Here is a 20,000-nt window from a genome sequence, read left to right on the forward strand (position 1 = left end):
CACACACACACACACACACACACACACACACACACACACACACACACACACACACACACGACCACTGCCTCATCTTTGAGATCGGTAAGTATATCTCTGCCAAAGCATCTCCGGTAAGTATATCTCTACCAAAGCGTCTGATATAATATGAATGCGACCTCCACCTCATCTTTGAGATCAGTATCTCCAAAGCATGTGAAATACAGAATTTCCGGCTTATCTCTGACATTGGTAAACATCATCACCAGAGTTTCTGATATATACTACATCCACATTACCTTTGAGATCTATAATTATCTCCAAACTGTCTGAGAGGTACGACCCCCGCCTTATCTTTGGGATCAGCAGCTCTCTACAAAGTGGCTGATATAATCACACGACCTCTACATCATTTCTGACATCAATAAGTATCTCCAAAGTGTCTGATATAATCACACGACCTCTACATCATTTTTGATATCAATAAGTATCTCCAAAGTGTCTGATATAATCACACGACCTCTACATCATCTTTGATATCAATAAGTATCTCCAAAGTGATATGATCACACGACCTCTACATCATCTTTGATATCAATAAGTATCTCCAAAGTGATATGATTACACGACCTCTACATTATCTTTGATATCAATAAGTATCTCCAAAGTGTCTGATATAATCACACGACCTCTACATCATTTTTGACATCAATAAGTATCTCCAAAGTGTCTGATATAATTACACGACCTCTACATCATCTTTGATATCAATAAGTATCTCCAAAGTGTCTGATATAATCACACGACTCTCTACATCATCTTTGATATCAATAAGTATCTCCAAAGTGTCTGATATAATCACACGACCTCCGTATCATCTTTGGGGTCCACAAGTTTCTCCAAACTGTTTGACATATATATATATATATATATATATATATATCATATACGACCTCCACTTTATCTTTGAGATCAGTAGATATCTCCAAACAGACTGATGTCTTTTATATACAACCTCCGCCTTATCTTTCAAATCCAAAGGGATCTCTTAACTGTCTGATGTATACGACCTCAACCTCATCTTTGAGATCCGCAGGTATCACAACCGGTGTCTTGGTCTATTCTGCTGTCGTTCAGAGTCGTGGCCAGATACGTGTTGGAAATCTCGGGAATACCCACACTTTTCCCCCTCAACACGGAATGAGTAGTGTTCACCACAACGCGTGGACGTTTCAGCCCCGCCAGTCACAAAGGAGTGAAGGGGAAGACGTGTGGATGCAGCCGGTATCTCCACAGCACCGGGTGGTTTAACCCCTTGACTGCTGCGCCTGGGTAAAAACGTGGCTTGAATTCCAGGTGCAGTCACTACTGTTTGTGCAGTCCTTATTGGTGCCGTGGATTTTGCTGCCAGGCAAAAGTAATGCAAATCCCAAGAAGAAAAAGTCAAATGAATCAATTGTGACTGACATCCTAACCTGTAAGCTCTATCAGTTGACAGCCTTTTATCGACGAGTATACTCGCCAGCAACAGTTAACGGGTTAAAGCGAAAACTTTTTACGTAAAAGGTTCTTTGTTGAAAGGTATAGATATTGTCGACAATCCTTTGTCAGTACAATGACCTCGCCTTCAAGCTCGTCATAATGAAGAATATGAAGACGCACAACAATATTCACCATAAAATCAATTCACACAAAATCAACACGAAAAATTACACACATTGATCATTAGGGGAAGAGGGAGCGATGGAGGAGCAGGAGGGTATAAAATATCCTTAAACTCTTTAAAGTCAATATCCAGAACCTTAAACCTAATGTTCAAACACTTAAACTAAACATTCAGATGATAAAATTATGTGTCTATGTCCTTAAATTCAAGGTCGGGACCCACGTAACTCAGTGTCCAGATACTTAAGCTCAGTGCCCAGATCCTAAAACTTGGTGTTCACATCCTAAAACTCAAATGCCCAGATCCTGTACAGTTGGTGTACATGTCCTTGATTTCAGTGCCCAGGCCCCTAAACTCATTACAGAGATTCTTAAACCCAGTATCTATATCGTAAACTTCAGTGCTAAGATTATTAAACTTGGTTACAAAATCATTAAACCCAGTGCCCAGCTCTATAAACACAGTCCCCAAACCCCTAAAACTTGGTGTCTGGATCCTGAAATTCAGTGCCCAGATCGTAAAACACAGTGCCCAAATCCTTAAACTCATTGTGCAGATCATATAACCCAGTGCATAGATCCTAAAACTCAGTGCCCAGGTCCTAAAACTCAGTGTCTAGATCCTAAAACTCAGTGTCCAAATACCTAAACTCAATGCCCAGATCCTAAAACTCAGTGCCTAGATCCTAAAACTCAATGTCCAGGACTTAAAACTCAGTGCCCAGGTCCTAAAACTCAGTACCCAGGTACTTAAACTCAGTGCCCAGGTCCTAAAACTCAGTGACCATATCATAAAACACAGTGCCCAAATCCTTAAACTTATTGTACAGATCATATAACCCAGTGCATAGATCCTAAAACTCAGTGCCCAAGTCCTAAAACTCAGTGCCCAGATACCTAAACTCAATGCCCAGATCCTAAAACTCAGTACCTAGATCCTAAAACTCAGTACCCAGGTCCTAAAACTCATTGCCCAGGTCCTACAACTCAGTGCCCAAATCGTAAAACACAATGCCCATATCCTTTAACTCAATGTGCAGATCATATAACAAAGTGCATAGATCCTAAAAATCAGTGCCCAGGTCCTAAAACTCAGTGTCTAGATCCTAAAACTCATTACCCGGATCCCTAAACTCAATGCCCAGGTCGCTTAACTCAGTACCCAGATCCTAAAGCTCAGTGCCCAGATACCTAAACTCAATGCCCAGATCGCTTAACTCAGTACCCAGATCCTAAAAATCAGTGCCTAGATCCTAAAACTCAATGTCCAGGACCTAAAACTTAGTGCCCAGGTCCTACAACTCAGTGCCCAAATCGTAAAACACAGTGCCCAAATCCTTTAACTCAATGTACAGTTCATATAACTCAGTGCCCAGGTCCTACAACTCAGTGCCCAAATCGTAAAACACAGTGCCCAAATCCTTTAACTCAATGTACAGTTCATATAACTCAGTGCCCAGGTCCTAAAACTCAATGCCCGCATCCTGAAACTCAGTGACCGGATCCCTAAACTCAATGCCCAGATCCTGAAGCTGTGTTCCTTCCCCCAGGAACGAGGCCCCTGGCCAGCAAGGGGACCCAAGTGGAGTTCATCCTGTCGGACAAGGACGAGGAGGGTCAGTGGGGGGCCAAGGTGGCCCAGCAGTCGGGCAAGTCCCTGACCCTCACCGTGTTCACTCCCCCGGACTGCATCGTGGGCAAGTGGCGATTCAAGGTGGGCGTGGTGAAAAGGTCCGACACCCAGACCGCCGTGTACCGCTACAACCACCGGGACCCCATCTACATGCTGTTCAACCCCTGGTGCAAAGGTAGGTACAGAACATCTACATGCTGTTCAACCCCTGGTGCAAAGGTAGGTACAGAACATCTATATACTGTTCAACCCCTGGTGCAAAGGTAGGTACAGAACATCTACATGCTGTTCAACCCCTGGTGCAAAGGTAGGGACAGAACATCTACATGCTGTTCAACCCCTGGTGCAAAGGTAAGGACAGAACATCTACATGCTGTTCAACCCCTGGTGCAAAGGTAGGTACAGAACATCTACATTCTGTTCAACCCCTGGTGCAAAGGTAGGGACAGAACATCTACATGCTGTTCAACCACTGGTGCAAAGGTAGGGACAGAACATCTACATGCTGTTCAACCCCTGGTGCAAAGGTAGGGACAGAACATCTACATGCTGTTCAACTACTGGTGCAAAGGTAGGGACAGAACATCTACATGCTGTTCAACTACTGGCGCAAATGTAGGGACAGAACATCTACATGCTGTTCAACCACTGGTGCAAAGGTAGGTACAGAACATCTACATGCTGTTCAACTACTGGTGCAAAGGTAGGGACAGAACATCTACATGCTGTTCAACCCCTGGTGCAAAGGTAGGGACAGAACATCTACATGCTGTTCAACCCCTGGTGCAAAGGTAGGGACAGAACATCTACATGCTGCTCAACCCCTGGTGCAAAGGCAGGGGCTGAATTTCAACCCCTGGTGCAAAGGTAGGGACTGAATTTCAACCCCTGCTGCAAAGGCAGGGACTGAATTTCAACCCCTGGTGCAAAGGTAGGGACTGAATTTCAACCCCTGGTGCAAAGGCAGGGACTGAATTTCAGCCCCTGGTGCAAAGGTATGGTGGAGGTAACTAGTTTTTCTCCGACATGTTGACATCTTTGCTATAAAAGAGAATGGTGTAATTTTGTTTCAGGTGTCATCATTGCTTTTCAACCCAAGGACAATAAAATGGGTATGCCCAGTCTCAGACATGTATTATCAAGGACAGAGCTATAAAGGAAAACCTATGGTACATTTTAGGGAAGAAACGCTCATTTCATCAGTGACACTCTCACAGACCATTATTGTGATATGGAATCGTGGGAAAGAAAACAATTATAATGGAGAATCTGGGGTTAATTTTATGTGCAATCAGTGTTTGGTGTTTCGCAACATTTTTTTTTTTTTCCATTTAACATTTTATCCCATGATGCAAAAATATACTGGACAGTCGGTCTCCGAAATGTCAGGAACAGGGTCACGAAATATTGTGATGGACGTATTCACATGCTCTCAATTCTCTGGTAGAAAGATGCTCCCCCCCCCCCTCCCCCCCAGCAACACACACGCATTCAAACACAAACATAAACAACACAAACACGCCTACGCACCCACGCACACACACTCACAAACATACACACACGCACACGTACGCACACACACACATACACACACGCACGCGCGCACGCACACACACACACACACACACACACACACACACACACACACACACACACACACACACTATCCCATACGCACGAAAAGGTATACATATGTAAAAAAAAAAATAATAATAATAATAATAATAATAAAATAAATTAATGAAAACATTAACAGCAATATGTCCTGGTTTGGGTGTTATTGTTTTTTTCTGTTTGTTTTTGTTTTGTTTTTTTGTTTTTTTGTTTTTTTTGTTTGTTTGCTTGTGTTTTTTTTATGTTTGTTTGTTGTTGTTTTTACGGGCAAATCAGCTTTGTGTAGCGTTGCACGTGCACTGTAGTGACGCTGGCCCGCGCTGCCTTGTGCAGGGGACACTGTGTACATGGAGAGGGACCAGGACCGCCAGGCCTTCGTGCTCAAGGAGAACGGCAAGCTGTTCTCTGGCACCTGGTACCGCTGCACCGCCAAGCCCTGGGTGTTCGGCCAGGTGGGGTTGCGCAACACCCCCCCCACCCCACCACCCGCGCGCCCCCCTCCTCCCCCTCCCCCTCCAATACCACTGCAAATGTTAGAACGTATGGTTCCCCCCCCCCCCACCTCCATTCCTCTGCACCGCCAAACCCTGAGTGTTCGGCCAGCTGGGGTTCCCCACCCCACCCCCGTCCCTCGCGCACCCCCCCTCCACCCCTCCCCCTCCAATACCACTGCAAATGTCAGAACGTATGGTCCCCCCCCGCAGGCCCCCCCCCCCCCCCCCCCCCACCCCCCCGCCAACCCTTCCTCTGCACGACCCAGCACTGGGTGCTCGGCCCCCACCCCCACCCATCCCTTCTTCTGCACCGCCAAGCCCTGGGTGTTGACCAGGTGGGGTTGCGCAACAACTCACCCCCACCCCCCGCCCCCCGCGCGCCCCCACCCCCACCCCCCTACCACTGCAAATGTCAGAATGTATGGTTCCCTCCCTCCCCCCCTCCCCCACCCCTTCCTCTGTACTACCCAGCACTGGGTGCTCGGCCAGGTGGGGGGGTGGGGGGGGGGGGTAACGGAACTCCCCACCCCCCACCCTGCACCCCTTTCCCCACTGGCATCTTCAGAACGTATGGTGATCCTCACCCTCCCTGGTCCCCCTCCAATACCACTGTCAATGTCAGAATGTATTGTGCCACACACACACACACACACACACACACACACACACACACACCGCACCCCCACCCCCACACTCTAATACCATTACAAATGTCAGAACGTATGGCGACCCCCTCCCGCCCACCCCCACCCCCCGCCCTGTTCCCCACTCTAATACCACTGCAAATGTCAGAACGTATTGTGCCATCCACCACCACCCCCTACACCCCCCCTCTCCCCTGCAACCCCTCTCCAATAGCATTGTAAATGTCAGAACATATGGTGCCCCCCCCTCCTGCGCTCGTATGGTGCCCCCTCGCCCCCGTTCCCCATCCGCCCACCAATACTCCAATGCCATTGCTATTGTCAGAAAGCATCTCTTTTTTTTTTTTTTTTTCTTCTATTGATGCTTCACTGCTTGATAAAAAAAATAAAAAAAAAAAGACGGGTATGCAAGGTAGTTTCTCTCATTTATTTCGAAACAACAGCAAGAGAAAGAGATAGAAAGAGACATACACGGGCAGACAGAGAGACAGATAGGAGAGAGTCAAATACAGGGCAGACAAAAAGCGAAAAGCAAACGCTGCCGTTCCCCTTACCATTTCTTGTTGTTCTGTTTAGTTTCGTTTTTCTTTTCTTTTCTTTTCTTTCTTTGTTTTTTTTGTTGGGTTTTTTTTGTTGTTGTTTTTTTGTGGTTTTTTTGTTGTTGTTTTTGTTTTGTTTTGTTTTGTTTTTTGTTTTTTTTGGGGGGTTGTTGTTTGTTTGTTTTTTAATTTTATTTTTGTTGTTGTTGCTGTTGTTTTCCATGTTTGTTTTTTGGTGTTCTTTGTTGTTGTTTTCTTTGTGCTCATTTGTTTTTTAGTTGCTTTTTATGTGTGTTTTCTTCTCTCTTTTTTTTTCTCTCTTTTTTTTTTTTTTTTTTTTTTTTGTTGTTTGTTTGTTTGTTTGTTGCTGTCTTTTTTTGTTTTGTTTTGTTTTTTGTTCCTATGAATTGCCTCTTCTAGTGTATGCATGTTCATCTCACCCCAGGTCCCCACCACCCTTTGTTTGGATTATGCTCTTAAATGTACGCGGTAATGATGATGATGATGATGATGACGGTGATGGAACAAAGATAATGTACACATGGTGGTGGTGGTGTGTGTGTGTGTGTGTGTGTCTGTGTGTGTGTGTCTGTGCCTGTGCGCGCGCGTGTATGTATATATATATATATATATGTGTGTGTGTGTGTGTGTGTGTGTGTGTGTGTGTGTGTGCAGTTCTCAGGCCAGGTTCTGGACTGCTGCATGTTCCTGCTGGACTGGTCAGGGATGAGCCACAGTGCGCGTGCTGACCCCGTGACCGTGGTCAGGAAGCTGACCGCCATGGTGAGTCACGGCTGCCGTCCCCATTCACCTGGTCCCGATTCGCCTATCACGGAATTAGTTACCCCGATTCGCCAATCCCATGTTCGCCTATGTACCCTGTTGCTCTCACTCTGTGTGTGCGCGCGCGCTCGCGGGCGTGTGAGTGTGTGTGTATGTGTGTGTGTGTGTGTGTGTGTGCGCGCGCGCGCGCGCGTTTATTAACCGGTCCAGTACATATCAAGAGAGGAACAAGTCACATGCACACCATAGAATCTGTGACACTTGTCAACCAGTCTTCCAACCCATCTGGAGCTGGAACCCCCTCTGTGTCCATGGCCCCACACAGCAAGGCCAGGATGGATGGGATGTGCCTCCCTGGGCCATCCCTCCCTCCTTTGTCACTGTCCTGTCCTGTCCTGTCCTGTACTGTACTGCACCTCCCTGGGCCATCCCTCCCTCCTTCTGCCATTCCCGGCCATGGTGAATGATCAGTTGGGTCCTCAGGACAAAGCGCAATGTCCTTCACAAGAACACTGCCCTTCTGCACCGCAATTTGACCCCAAACATGGTTTATTCAGTCAAAAGTGTATCCGAACAATTCCTATGAGCCAAGAGCAACAGTACAAGCCAAAGCCGCCTCCACACGGAGCGTCTGGTCAACAGTGAATTATATATATATATATATATGTGTGTGTGTGTGTGTGTGTGTGTATTGCCTACATTTCAACCAGTAGTAGGGAGATAGGGGAGGGTCTTGGAGGTCACTGATCATCGGTCAACCTGAAGGAAAGGACGAGGAGTCAGCACTGGCCTGGAAATGGTCAACGAGTGATCCACTGGACCTTCAGGTTGGGGACTGGGCATCGGGTCAGCCAGTACCCCTGCCTTGTCACCAAACGATCTGCTACAGAAAGCCCAACGGGAGAAAACCTGGACACCTCTACCCCTCCCCCTCCATGGGAAGGAGAGGGGGGCGGGAAAAGAAGTGACCAACGACAACTTTTCTGGGTTTTAAACTTGATCATTAAGACATATAAAGTGTCGTTATTGTTGTTGGTCTTGTTATTGCCTGTCTTCTAAGAGCTAAGAGGCAAAGGCACAGGGCAGGGAACTGCGGGGGTCTCCTGTTGTAGGCCTATATTCCCAGTGGGGAGGGGGGTAGTGAAAGGTCTAAGTATTGTGTTGTACTGTAATGCACTGTACTGCGGTGTACTGTACTGTCCTGTACTGTACTGTATTACTTTTTGTCACTGTACTGTACTGTACTGTACTGTACTTTATTACTTTTTGTCACTGTACTGTACTTGCTGTCCTGTACTGTACTGTCCTTTATTACTTATCATAACGGATTTCTCTGTGTAAAATTCGGGCTGCTTTCCCGGGCAGAGCGCGTCGCCAGTACCTTTTTTCTTTTCTATCTTCTCCATGCAGGTGTATTTGTTTTAATATCAAAGTGGATTTCTACGGATTTTTACCAGGGACAAGCCTCTAGCTGCCGTGGTTTCTTTTACGTTCGCTATGTACATGATACACACGGGACCTCAGTTTATTATCCCATCCGAATGACTAGCGTCCAGACCAGCACTCAAAGTCTAGTGGAGGGGGTTAAAATACTGGCTAGTGTGGGTATTGGATCCCGTGGCCTCAAATTATCTGATTTCCTAACCAGGCGGACGTGTTACCATCAGGCCAACACCATTCCACGTGGTGACGGTTTCAGCGTCACTTTCTCAAAGAGGCGTCACTGCGTTCGGAGAAATCCATATACGTTACACCACATCTGCTAGGCAGATGCCTGACCATCAGCTTAACTCTCTCCATACGAACGGCGAAAGAGACGACGTTAACAGCGTTTCACCCCAATTACCATCATCAAAATATTGCAAGCGGAAGGCTCTTATACTGAAGAGGTGAATGTTGACAAAGAATTCCACAATTCTGACGACGGAAGCTAAAGGTTGGGTCATTCAGACACCCACTGGACATCCGAGGGGTCTGTGTAGAGGAAAAGAGAGGACTGGCCGTACTGAGTGAGTTAAACCAACGCGCTCAGTCAGGCCTTGAGTGCATGCATAAAATAAGTATTTTGTGTATCTATCAGAGTGGATTTCTTCTATAGAATTTTTGCTAGAGAACAACACTCTCGTTGCCATCGGTTCTTTTTCAGTGCGCAAGTACGTGCAGCACACGGGACCTCGGGTTATCGTCTGACCCGAATGACTAGACGCTCAGTTTGATTTTCAAGTCAAACCAGGGAGAAAGGACGAGAGCGAGATTCGAACCCAGACTCTCACGGACTCTCTGAATTGGCAGATGAACGTCTTATCCACTCTGCCACCTTCCTCGCAAATAGGTCGTTAAATCCAACTCCAGCTTTCACAGGGGAAGTGCCTGGCTAGACGCTCAGTTTGATTCTCCAGTCAAAGTGGGGAGAAAAGGGGGCTGAACGGAAATCCAAGTCAGTTTCAGTTTCACTTTCACTTTCTCAAGGAGGCGTCACTGCGTTCGGACAAATCCATACACGCTACACCACATCTGTTGAGCAGATGCCTGACCAGCAGCATAACCCAACGCGCTTAGTCAGGCCTTGAGTGCATGCTTACATATTTGTGTACCTATGAAGGCGGATTTCATTTTACGTAATTTCGCCAGAGGACAACACTCTCGTTGCCATGGGTTCTTTTTCAGTGCGCCAAGTGCGTGCTGCACACGGGACATCGGTTTATCGTCTCATCCGAAAGACTAGACGCTCAGTTTGATTTTCCAGTCAAACTTAGGAGAAAGGGCGAGAGCGGGATTCGAACCCACACCCTCACGGACTCTCTGTATTGGCAGCTGAGCGTCTTAACCATTCTGCCACCTTCCTCCTTTCCAAGTCAGACCCTCAGGGACTCTCTGCATTGGCGGATGAGCATGTTAACCATTCTGCCACCTACCTGAAGGTGTGACGCCCCGGGTGGTGACGGCGGTCTCCTTGTGGCAGGTCAACGTGCAGGACGAGGGGGGCGTGCTGTACGGCAACTGGTCCGGGGACTACAAGGGAGGTAAGCCTCCCCTCTCCTGGACCGGAAGTGCCCCCATCCTGGAGCAGTTCTACCGGGACAAGACACCCGTGAAGTACGGGCAGTGCTGGGTCTTCTCCGGCGTCCTCACCACAGGTGACAGAAAGAGGAGGGGGAAGCTGATTTGTTCCTGTTCTCTGTCTTTGTTTCTGTGCGCGCGCGTGTGTGTGTATGTGTGTGGGAGGGGGGTAGAGAGAGAGTGTGTGTGTGTGTGTGTGTGTGTGTGTGTGTGTGTGTTGGGGGGAGAAAGGGTGGCTGGGTGGGTGAGAAAGTGTGTGAGTGTGTGGTGTGTGTGTGTGTGTGTGTGTGTCTGTGTGTATATGTGTCTATGTGTGTGTTTCTATGTGTGTGTCTCTGTGTCTCATTCTGCTCTCTTGAATCCTTGTTGTTCATGTCAGCTGTATCATATATTCATGTTTTTAAATGGTATTTGTATGCAAGGCTTGCGCATACATGGAAAATAAAATATTTATCTGTAGATTATTGTTGATTTATTCTTTTCTCAGACATACTGAAGACGCCTTGATTACTGAAATTCATGTTCAAATATTGACAGCACCCACATCACAGTGAAATATGAAAAGTCGGCAGTCAGAGTGCACCCGTATGTCTGCAGGCACTGAACGGGTTAATCACACGCATGAGCACAAAATAAGCTGTTTGTCCTATTGTTTATGAGAATATATATTAATCTGTTTTCTGGGTTTGTTCGAATGAAACCTACAACCATATAAGCTGTTTGCTCTGATGGTTACGAGTACATACATCAATCTTCTGGGTTTGTTCAAATAAAACTTACAACGTATAAGCTATTTGCTCTACTGTTTATGGATACATATATCGTTTTCTGGGGTTTGTTCAAATGAAACCTACAACAATATAAGATATTCGCTCTACTGTTTATGGGTACATATATTAATGTTTTCTGGGTATATTCGAATGAAACCTACAGCCATGTAAGCTGTTCGCTCTACCGTTTATGGGTAGTCATATCAACATGGTTTCTGGATTTGTCAAAATGAAACCTACAGCCATATAAGCTGTTCGCTCTACTGTTTATGGGTACTCATATCAACATGGTTTCTGGATTTGTCAAAATGAAACCTACAGCCATATAAGCTGTTTGCTCTACTGGTTACGAGTACATACATTAATCTGTTTCCTTCGTTCGTTTCAAAACGACACCCGAAACAGTGTGTCGGGCTCTGGGCATCCCTGCCCGCAGCATCACCAACTTTGAGTCAGCGCACGACGCGGATAACACGGTCACTGTTGACTACCATTTTGATGCTGATGGTACTGCCATGGACGATGACGATGACTCCGTCTGGTAGGTTCGGGGTGCGGGGGGTGGGGGGTGGGGGGGGGTACGGGGAAGGTGGGGGGGGGGGTAGGGAGGAGTGGAAGGATGATTGGGTGGAGGGGCTGTTGTATTGTAAATCAATTGCATTGCAATGATATGTGACACACACAAATATGTGTATACATGCATACATACGTATATATATATATATATGTGTGTGTGTGTGTGTGTGTGCAATTGTTTGTTAGTCGTCCGCGCGCGCGCGCACACACACACACACACACACACACACACACACACACACACACACACACACACAGATACGCGCGCGCGCACGCGCGTTCTTAATAATCCATCGTTTTTCTGTGTTATGTCAGATATCTGAACCACCTCACACCTCAAGAAACACAAGGGATGCGCACATCACGCTTATGTACACTGCCCCACCCCCACCCCCACCCCCACCCCACTCCAAACACACCAAGCAATGTCATCTTCTCTGCACAAACAAGAAAAAATCTGAATCTCCCGTTTTTGAAAACAATAACATTTTTTAACTTAAAGGGTTTAACAAAATTCTATAGAAAAATCCATTTCGGTAGGTAAACAAATATGATCGCAAGCAAAAATAAACAATACAAAAACTTTGTGGCGCTCTCAGTGTATATAGCGAAGCGTTCTCCCTGGGGAGAGCAGCCTGATATTTTTTTTTAATTTCACACAGAGAAATCTGTTGTGACGAAAGAGAAATACAATACAATACAATACAAAGCAATGCAATGCAATACAATATAATACAACGCAATACAGTACAATACAATGCAACGCAATACAATACAATACAACACAACACAACACAACACAACACAAACACTTCCTTCAGGTGCACAGGGAGGAAGGTGGCAGAATGGTTAAGACGCTCAGCTGCCAATACAGAGAGTCCGTGAGGGTGTGGGTTCGAATCCCGCTCTCGCCCTTTCTCCTAAGTTTGACTGGAAAATCAAACTGAGCGTCTAGTCTTTCGGATGAGACGATAAACCGAGGTCCCGTGTGCAGCACGCACTTGGCGCACTGAAAAAGAACCCATGGCAACGAGAGTGTTGTCCTCTGGCGAAATCACGTAAAATGAAATCCACTTTCATAGGTACACAAATATGTAAGCATGCACTCAAGGCCTGACTAAGCGCGTTGGGTTATGCTGCTGGTCAGGCATCTGCTCAACAGATGTTGTGTAGCGTGTATGGATTTGTCCGAACGCAGTGACGCCTCCTTGAGAAAGTGAAACTGAAACTGAAACTGCACTGAAAACACCAAACATGAACTCCGATCCGCTAAAACCCAAACCAGAAGAAGAAAAAAACCAAAAGGCTTGAATTTTTCGCTCTGTAGGTATACGTGTTTTTTGGGGGGTTGTTGTTTTATTTGTTTGTCACCCCCCCCACACACACACACACACACACACACCACCCCCCACCCCTCCCCCGGACCCAGCAGAAGTGACAGTGAGGGTGGTGCCTGTACTGTGCTGCAGGAACTTCCACGTGTGGAACGAGGTGTGGATGGCACGTCCCGACCTGCCGGCTGGCTACGGGGGATGGCAGGCCTGTGACGCCACCCCGCAAGAGACCAGTGATGGTGCGTGTGGCTCTCTGTTAATGCGTTCGTATCCCATATTTACAGCTTAGCCTTTTGTGAAGGACTATGACTCTCAAACTAGGAGGCAAAATTGCACTGGCTCTTAGTGCTGCAGCCTTGTGGGCTAGTTGGCCTTTGGGAACCATCCCAACGCCGATTGTTCTAAAAACCCTCTTGGCCGAGAGAGTGGGGATGTAACTTGGGCTCCACTATAATCAAATTCTAGCCCAAATAGTCGGGACAGCAGTTGCCTCTGCTGTTCTGATGGTCATAGTCGGACACGACTGACTATCATATATATATATATATATATATATGTGTGTGTGTGTGTGTGTGTGTGTGTGTGTGTGTGTGTGTGTGTGTGTGTGTGTGTGTTTGTATTTCTTTTTATCACAACAGATTTCTCTGTGTGAAATTCGGGCTACTCTCCCCAGGGAGAGCGCGTCGCTACACTACAGCGCCACCCATTTTTTTCTTTTTTTTTCCTGCGTGCAGTTTTTATTTGTTTTTCCTATCGAAGTGGATTTTTCTACAGAATTTTGCCAGGGACAACCGTTTTGTTGCCGTGGGTTCTTTTACGTGCGCTATGTGCATGCTGCACACGGGACCTCGGTTTATCGTCTCATCCGAATGACTAGCGTCCAGACCACCACTCAAGGTCTAGTGGAAGGGGGAGAAAATATCGGCGGCTGAGCTGTGATTCGAACCAGCGCGCTGAGATTCTCTCGCTTCCTATGTATAATGAACATTTATATATTGCGTTTCTCCAGAAATACTGTTCAGAGCGGTTTACATTTCGTTCCCCACTTCCCCCCCCCCAAACCCCCACCCCCCGCCCCCTCCCCCCTATCAATACCACCACCACCACCTCACACACACACACACACACACACACACACACACACACACACACACACACACACACACACACACACACACACACACACACACACATCGTCTAATATCACTTTCAGTGAAAAGACATTAAACTAAAGAACGAACGAAAACACACGAAAGCAAGTGTCAAAACTACACTTACGGACCTGAATATTGGAAACCACCCACCCACCCATGACGCCGTGTGTGTGTGTGTGTGTGTGTGTGTGTGTGTGTGTGTGTGTGTGTGATATCCCATCTTTTAGAATAAGAATGGACGGTATATATGCCTTTGTTGTTTTGCTCCATTGTGCTATGAAGCTGTGCTTTGCCACCGCTGTGGCGAAATGGGTTAGCGTAGCGGACTGACGGGCTGGGAGGTCGTGGGTTCGATTCCACCGGAGGCGGGTGGTGGTGGGGGACGAGGGGGGCGGGGGAGCGTGGGGGGGGGGGGGGCTCGGCCTGTGGCTTGCTCATAGCCAGAGCTGAGCGAGCTAAGGACTCAATATGAAGACTGTGACCACACAGTTGAGGGTCGACCACTTTACAAAAATTATTATCATTATTATTATCAGTAGTAGTTGTTGTGGTAGAAGTAGTAGTAGTAGTAGCAGCAGCAGCAACAGCAGCAGTAGTAGCAGCAGTAGCAGTAGTAGCAGCAGCACTGGTAGTAGCAGCAGTAGTAGTAGTGATAATAAAAGTAACGACAGCAGTAGTAGTGATAGCAACAGCAGCAGCAACAGTAGTAGTAGTAGTAGTAGTAGCAGCAGCAGCAGCAGCAGTAGTAGTAGCAGCAGCAGCAGAAGCATTAGTAGTAGTAGTAGCAGCAGCAGTAGTAGTACTGATAATAGAAGTAGCTACAGCAATTGTAGTGATAGCAGCAGCAGCAGCTGTAGTTGTACTGGTAGTAGTAGTAGCAGCGGCAGCAGTAGTAGTAGTAGTAGCAGCAGCAGCAGCAGCAGTAGTAGCAGCAGCAGCAGTAGCAGCAGCGGTAGTAGCAGCAGCAGCAGTAGTAGTAGTAGTAGCAGCAGCAGCAGCAGCAGTAGTAGTAGTAGTAGCAGCAGCAGCAGCGGTAGTAGTAGTAGCAGCAGCAGCAGTAGTAGTAGTGATAATAGAAGTAGCGACAGCAGTAGTAGTGATAGCAACAGCAGCAGCAGCAACAGTAGTAGTAGTAGTAGTAGTAGTAGCAGCAGCAGCAGCAGCAGCAGCAGCAGCAGCAGTAGTAGTAGTAGTAGCAGCAGCAGCAGTAGTAGTAGTAGTAGTAGTAGCAGCAGCAGTAGTAGTAGTAGTAGCAGCAGCAGCAGTAATAGTAGTAGTAGCAGCAGCAGTAGTAGTAGTGATAATAGAAGTAGCGACAGCAGTAGTAGTGATAGCAGCAGCAGCAGTAGTTGTACTAGTAGTAGTAGTAGCAGCAGTGATAGCAGCAGCAGCAGTAGTTGTACTAGTAGTAGTAGTAGCAGCAGCAGTAGTTGTACTAGTAGTAGTAGCAGCAGCAGGAGCATAAGTAGCAGTGGTCTTCTCAGGCCCAACGCTCGGATTATATCACAGACTGACAAAAACTTACAGTCTGGGCCAACAGTAAAATGAGAGCTGTATGATCAACGGTTTCACCACTGCGATGGGAGGTCATTTACAGCTTAGTCTTTTCTGAAGGACTGTGACTCTGAAATTAGGAAGAAAGCTTGCACTGGCTCTCAGTGCTGCAGCCTTGGGGAAGCTAGCTGGTCTTTGGGAACCATCCCCAACGCCGACCGTCCTAAAACCCTCTTGGCCGAGAGAGAGTGCGGGTGTAACTTACACTCTCCACGATAATCAGATTCTAGCCCAGATAGTTTTTTGATTGATTGAAATGGATACTTATATAGCGCCTATCCTCGGTCGGAGACCAAGCTCAAAGAGCTTTACAAACATGGAGTCATTTAACGAGCCGCCATGGCGAAGTGGTTAGTGTCGCGGACTGACGGCTGGAAGGACGCGGGTTCGAATCCCAGCGGAGGTGGGTTTTTCGGCCCGTGGCCGGCACCTACCCAGAGTTGAGTGTGCTGTGGGCTTAAATGGGGAGACTGGGACCACACAGTCGAGTGTCATCCACTTCAAGGATGCGTCTTTGGGTGTGTTGCTCTAATTACCTGACCAACACTGCAAGTGTCTGTATCTCTCGGGCCTGGTTAACGCCGGGATATCATTATGACAGGAAGCGTACAGCCTTGTCACGCAGTCCCAAACCAAAATGGACCTCCATAGCAACATCGTCATCGTCATCGTCATCCTCCTCCTTCATCATCATCAATATAAACAAAACAGTCTCAATAAGTCTGTGGCCTTTCATGCCCTGCTCTCATGGTGACCTCATTTTCGATACCCCTCCACTTCCGTGCTTGGGGTGAGTCCTGTCAATGTCGTCAGTGTCGGCAGATTCATGGGTGGCTGTTGTTTGAGGGACGTGGTGGCGGTCTCCACTCTGGGAGGGACTCTCACGCAGTCTGGCTCCGCGACTAAGCCATTATTGTCGTTAGTAGGGGGCTTAGTAGGTGGTGTCCTAAGTACGTTAAATCAGAACAGGCACCACTGAACACCCCCAAAGTGACTCAGCAGCAGTGCAGGGTCTCCTCTGGTGTGTGGCCTCCTGGCGACCTAACATCGATGGTTCCCTGAGGACTGCCGACGCTGGAACTGTGACGGACGAACCCGGGTGTGGCCGTGTATGGGGAAATCTAAATGAGCGGCGTGGGAGTAATGCCACTGAAACGATGCTGATGATGGGGCAGCAAAAAAAAACAAACAAAAAAACATGGAGTCATTTACGCAACAAGCTGCCTGCCTCGTTAGAGCAGACTGACGGCTGCTATTGGGCGCTCATCATTCGTTTCCTGTGTCATTCAATCAACTTTCAGGCACGCACACATACACACTCAGACAAACATGTAACATTCAACATTTTACGTATATGACCGTTTTGCTTATTTACCCCGCCATGAAGGCAGCCATACTGCGTTTTCGGGGGGGTGCATGCTGGGTACGTTTTTGTTTCCATAACCCACCGAACGCTGACATGGATTACAGGATTTTAAACATGCGTATTTGATCTTCTGTCTGTGTATAACCACGAAAGGGGGTTCAGGCACTAAGCAGGTCTGCACATAATTATTACATTGACCTGGGGGATCAGACAACTCTCCACACTTCACCCGCCAGGCGCCGCTACCGAGATTCGAACCCGGGACCCTCAGATTGAAGGTCCAACGCTTTGATTAACCACTCGGCTATTGCGCCCGTCTCGTGTCACTGTTGCAGGGGTGTACTGTTGCGGCCCGTGCCCTGTTGCGGCCATCAAGGAAGGGGAGGTAACCCTGCCCTATGACGGCCCCTTCATCTTCGCCGAGGTCAACGCCGACAAAGTTTATTGGAACCAGCAGGATGACGGTTCCTGGAAGAAAGGACGTGTGGGGAAAAGAGAGTAAGTGTGTGTATTGATGTGTGTGTGTTTGTATTGATGTGTGTGTGTGTGTGTGTGTGTGTGTATTGATGTGTGTGTGTGTGTGTGTGTGTATTGATGTGTGTGTGTGTGTGTGTGTGTGTGTATTGATGTGTGTGTGTGTGTGTGTGTTGAAGTGTGTGTGTGTGTGTGTGTGTGTGTGTATGTGTGTGTGTGTGTGTGTGTGTGTTGAAGTGTGTGTGTGTGTGTGTGCGCGTACGTGCGTGCGTGTGTCTTTTGAAATGTGTGTGTGTGTGTGTGTGTGTGTGTGTTGAAGTGTGTGTGTTGAAGTGTGTGTGTGTATGTGTGTGTGTGTGTGTGTGTGTGTGTGTGTGTGTGTTGAAGTGTGTGTGTGTGTTGAAGTGTGTGTGTGTGCGTGTGTGTGTGTGTGTGTGTGTGTGTGTGTGTGTGTGTTGAAGTGTGTGTGTGTGTGTGTGTGTGTGTGTGTGTGTGTGTTGAAGTGTGTGTGTGTGTGTGTGTGTTGAAGTGTGTGTGTGTGTGTGTGTGTGTGTGTGTGTGTTGAAGTGTGTGTGTGTGTGTGTGTGTGTGTGTGTGTGTGTGTGTGTGTGTGTTTTGAAGTGTGTGTGTGTGTGTGTGTGTGTGTTGAAGTGTGTGTGTGTGTGTGTGTTGAAGTGTGTGTGTATGTGTGTGCGTGCGTGCGTGCGTGTGTGTTTTGAAATGTGTGTGTGTGTGTGTGTGTGTGTGTGTGTGTGTGTGTGTGTGTGTGTGTGTGTGTGTGTGTGTGTGTGTGTGTGTGTGTATTTATCGTTTCATCCGAATGACTAGCACCCAAGACAACCAGTCACTCAAGGTCTAGTGAAGGGTGGGGTGGGGGGAAGGTTCAACGTATTGTATTGCATTGCGTTATACTGTACTGTATCGTATCGCATCGCGTTGTGTTTTATTGTATTGCGTTGTACTGTATTGTACTGAGTTGTATTGTATTACATTGTATTGTGTTGTGTTGTATTGTAGTGTTGTGTAGTGTGCTGTATTGCATTACATTGTATTGTGTTGTGTTGTAGTGTTGTGTAGTGTGTTGTATTGTATTGTGTTGTATATTATTGTATTCCATTGTATTGTATTCCATTGTATTGTATTGTATTGTATTGCGTTCTATTGTATTGTCCTTTGAAACAACATATTTTTCTGTGTGAAGTTCGGGCTGTTCTCTCTGGGGACAGTGCGTCGCCACAGTGAAGCGCCACCACCACCACCCACACTCCCCCCTACCCCCACCCACCCCACCCCCGTGACCCCCCACCCCCACCTCCGTTTCTTTCTTTGTTTCTCTTTTTTTTATTTTACCTGCAAGTGTTTCTTTTTTCCTACAGAATTTTGCCACGGACAAACCTCTATCCGTCTCATCTGGATGACTAGCGTCCAGACCACCACTCAGGGTCTAGTGACGAGGGAGGGGGGGGGGGAATACTGGTGAGTGTGTAGGTTTGGATCCCCTGCTATAGGATTCTCTCGCTTCCTCAGGCGGACTCCGTTCCCACTGGACCACCACTGCACAGCTCAGTCAGGAACCTCGGCGTTGTCCTTGACAACTCACTGTCCATGCAAAAATTTATCAGTCAGACCTGTCAGTCCTGCTATTGTCAATTACGGCGCATCAGATCCATTCGGAAATATATGTCCACCGACGCAACATCTAGACTTGTCGTTTCTCTCATTCTCTATCGCCTTGACTACTGTAACTCTCTATTGTCTGGTTTGCCTGCTTCATCCATTCGGTCCCGTCAGTGCATACGAAACTCTGCTGCCCGACTCGTCCTCAGAAAGAAAAGATCTGAGCACATCACTCCTCTTTTGCAACATCTCCACTGGCTCCCTGTCTCACACAGAATAAAGTACAAGACCAGCACTCCATGTTACAAATGTATTTCACAAATCTGCCCCTTCCTTTCTGAGTGGCTGCCTTCACCTCTACACTCCATCTCGCTCTCTGCGATCGGCTTCGGATCCACTCTTTGCACATAGCCAGATTCAAACACTCCACTGTTGGCTGCCGTTCTTTTTGTGTCTCTGGACCTTCTATTTGGAATGAACTTCCTCTTTCGCTTCGTCAGGTCTCCTCACTCAGCTCTTTCAAGTCTGGTCTTAAAACTCACCTCTTTCCAAGATGGCATCCTTCCCCTGCCTTTTCTGTGTCTTAAGTTTTTCAAGTTTAGAGTTATGCATGCGTGTGTCTGACTCGTGTGAAAGCGCTTTGATTTGTCTCTGCACAAGATTCAGCGACATATAGATACTGGTCATTATTATTGAGAGAAGCGTGCTTTGTTGGGGTTGCTGCAGGATCGGCCTGATGATCAG

The 20,000-nt window shown here is 47.2% G+C and overlaps 1 protein-coding gene across 1 annotated transcript in view; it reads left to right on the forward strand.

The window, feature by feature from the left end:
- Positions 1-20,000, forward strand: part of LOC143300278 (hemocyte protein-glutamine gamma-glutamyltransferase-like) — a gene marked incomplete at its 5' end in the record, with an annotated part of 33,694 nt that overhangs the window by 1,574 nt on the left and 12,120 nt on the right. Inside the window, 8 exons of the mRNA XM_076613874.1 lie at positions 3,195-3,452; positions 5,225-5,343; positions 7,244-7,351; positions 10,314-10,488; positions 11,587-11,722; positions 13,227-13,330; positions 17,501-17,663; positions 19,983-20,000. The exon at positions 19,983-20,000 is cut by the window's right edge and continues 62 nt beyond it. Coding sequence (XP_076469989.1) covers positions 3,195-3,452; positions 5,225-5,343; positions 7,244-7,351; positions 10,314-10,488; positions 11,587-11,722; positions 13,227-13,330; positions 17,501-17,663; positions 19,983-20,000 — 1,081 coding nt within the window. The remainder of the gene's footprint in view (positions 1-3,194; positions 3,453-5,224; positions 5,344-7,243; positions 7,352-10,313; positions 10,489-11,586; positions 11,723-13,226; positions 13,331-17,500; positions 17,664-19,982) is intronic.

The sequence above is a fragment of the Babylonia areolata genome, chromosome 26 (genome assembly GCF_041734735.1).
Source record: "Babylonia areolata isolate BAREFJ2019XMU chromosome 26, ASM4173473v1, whole genome shotgun sequence".
Classification (NCBI taxonomy): Eukaryota; Metazoa; Mollusca; class Gastropoda; order Neogastropoda; family Buccinidae; genus Babylonia; species Babylonia areolata.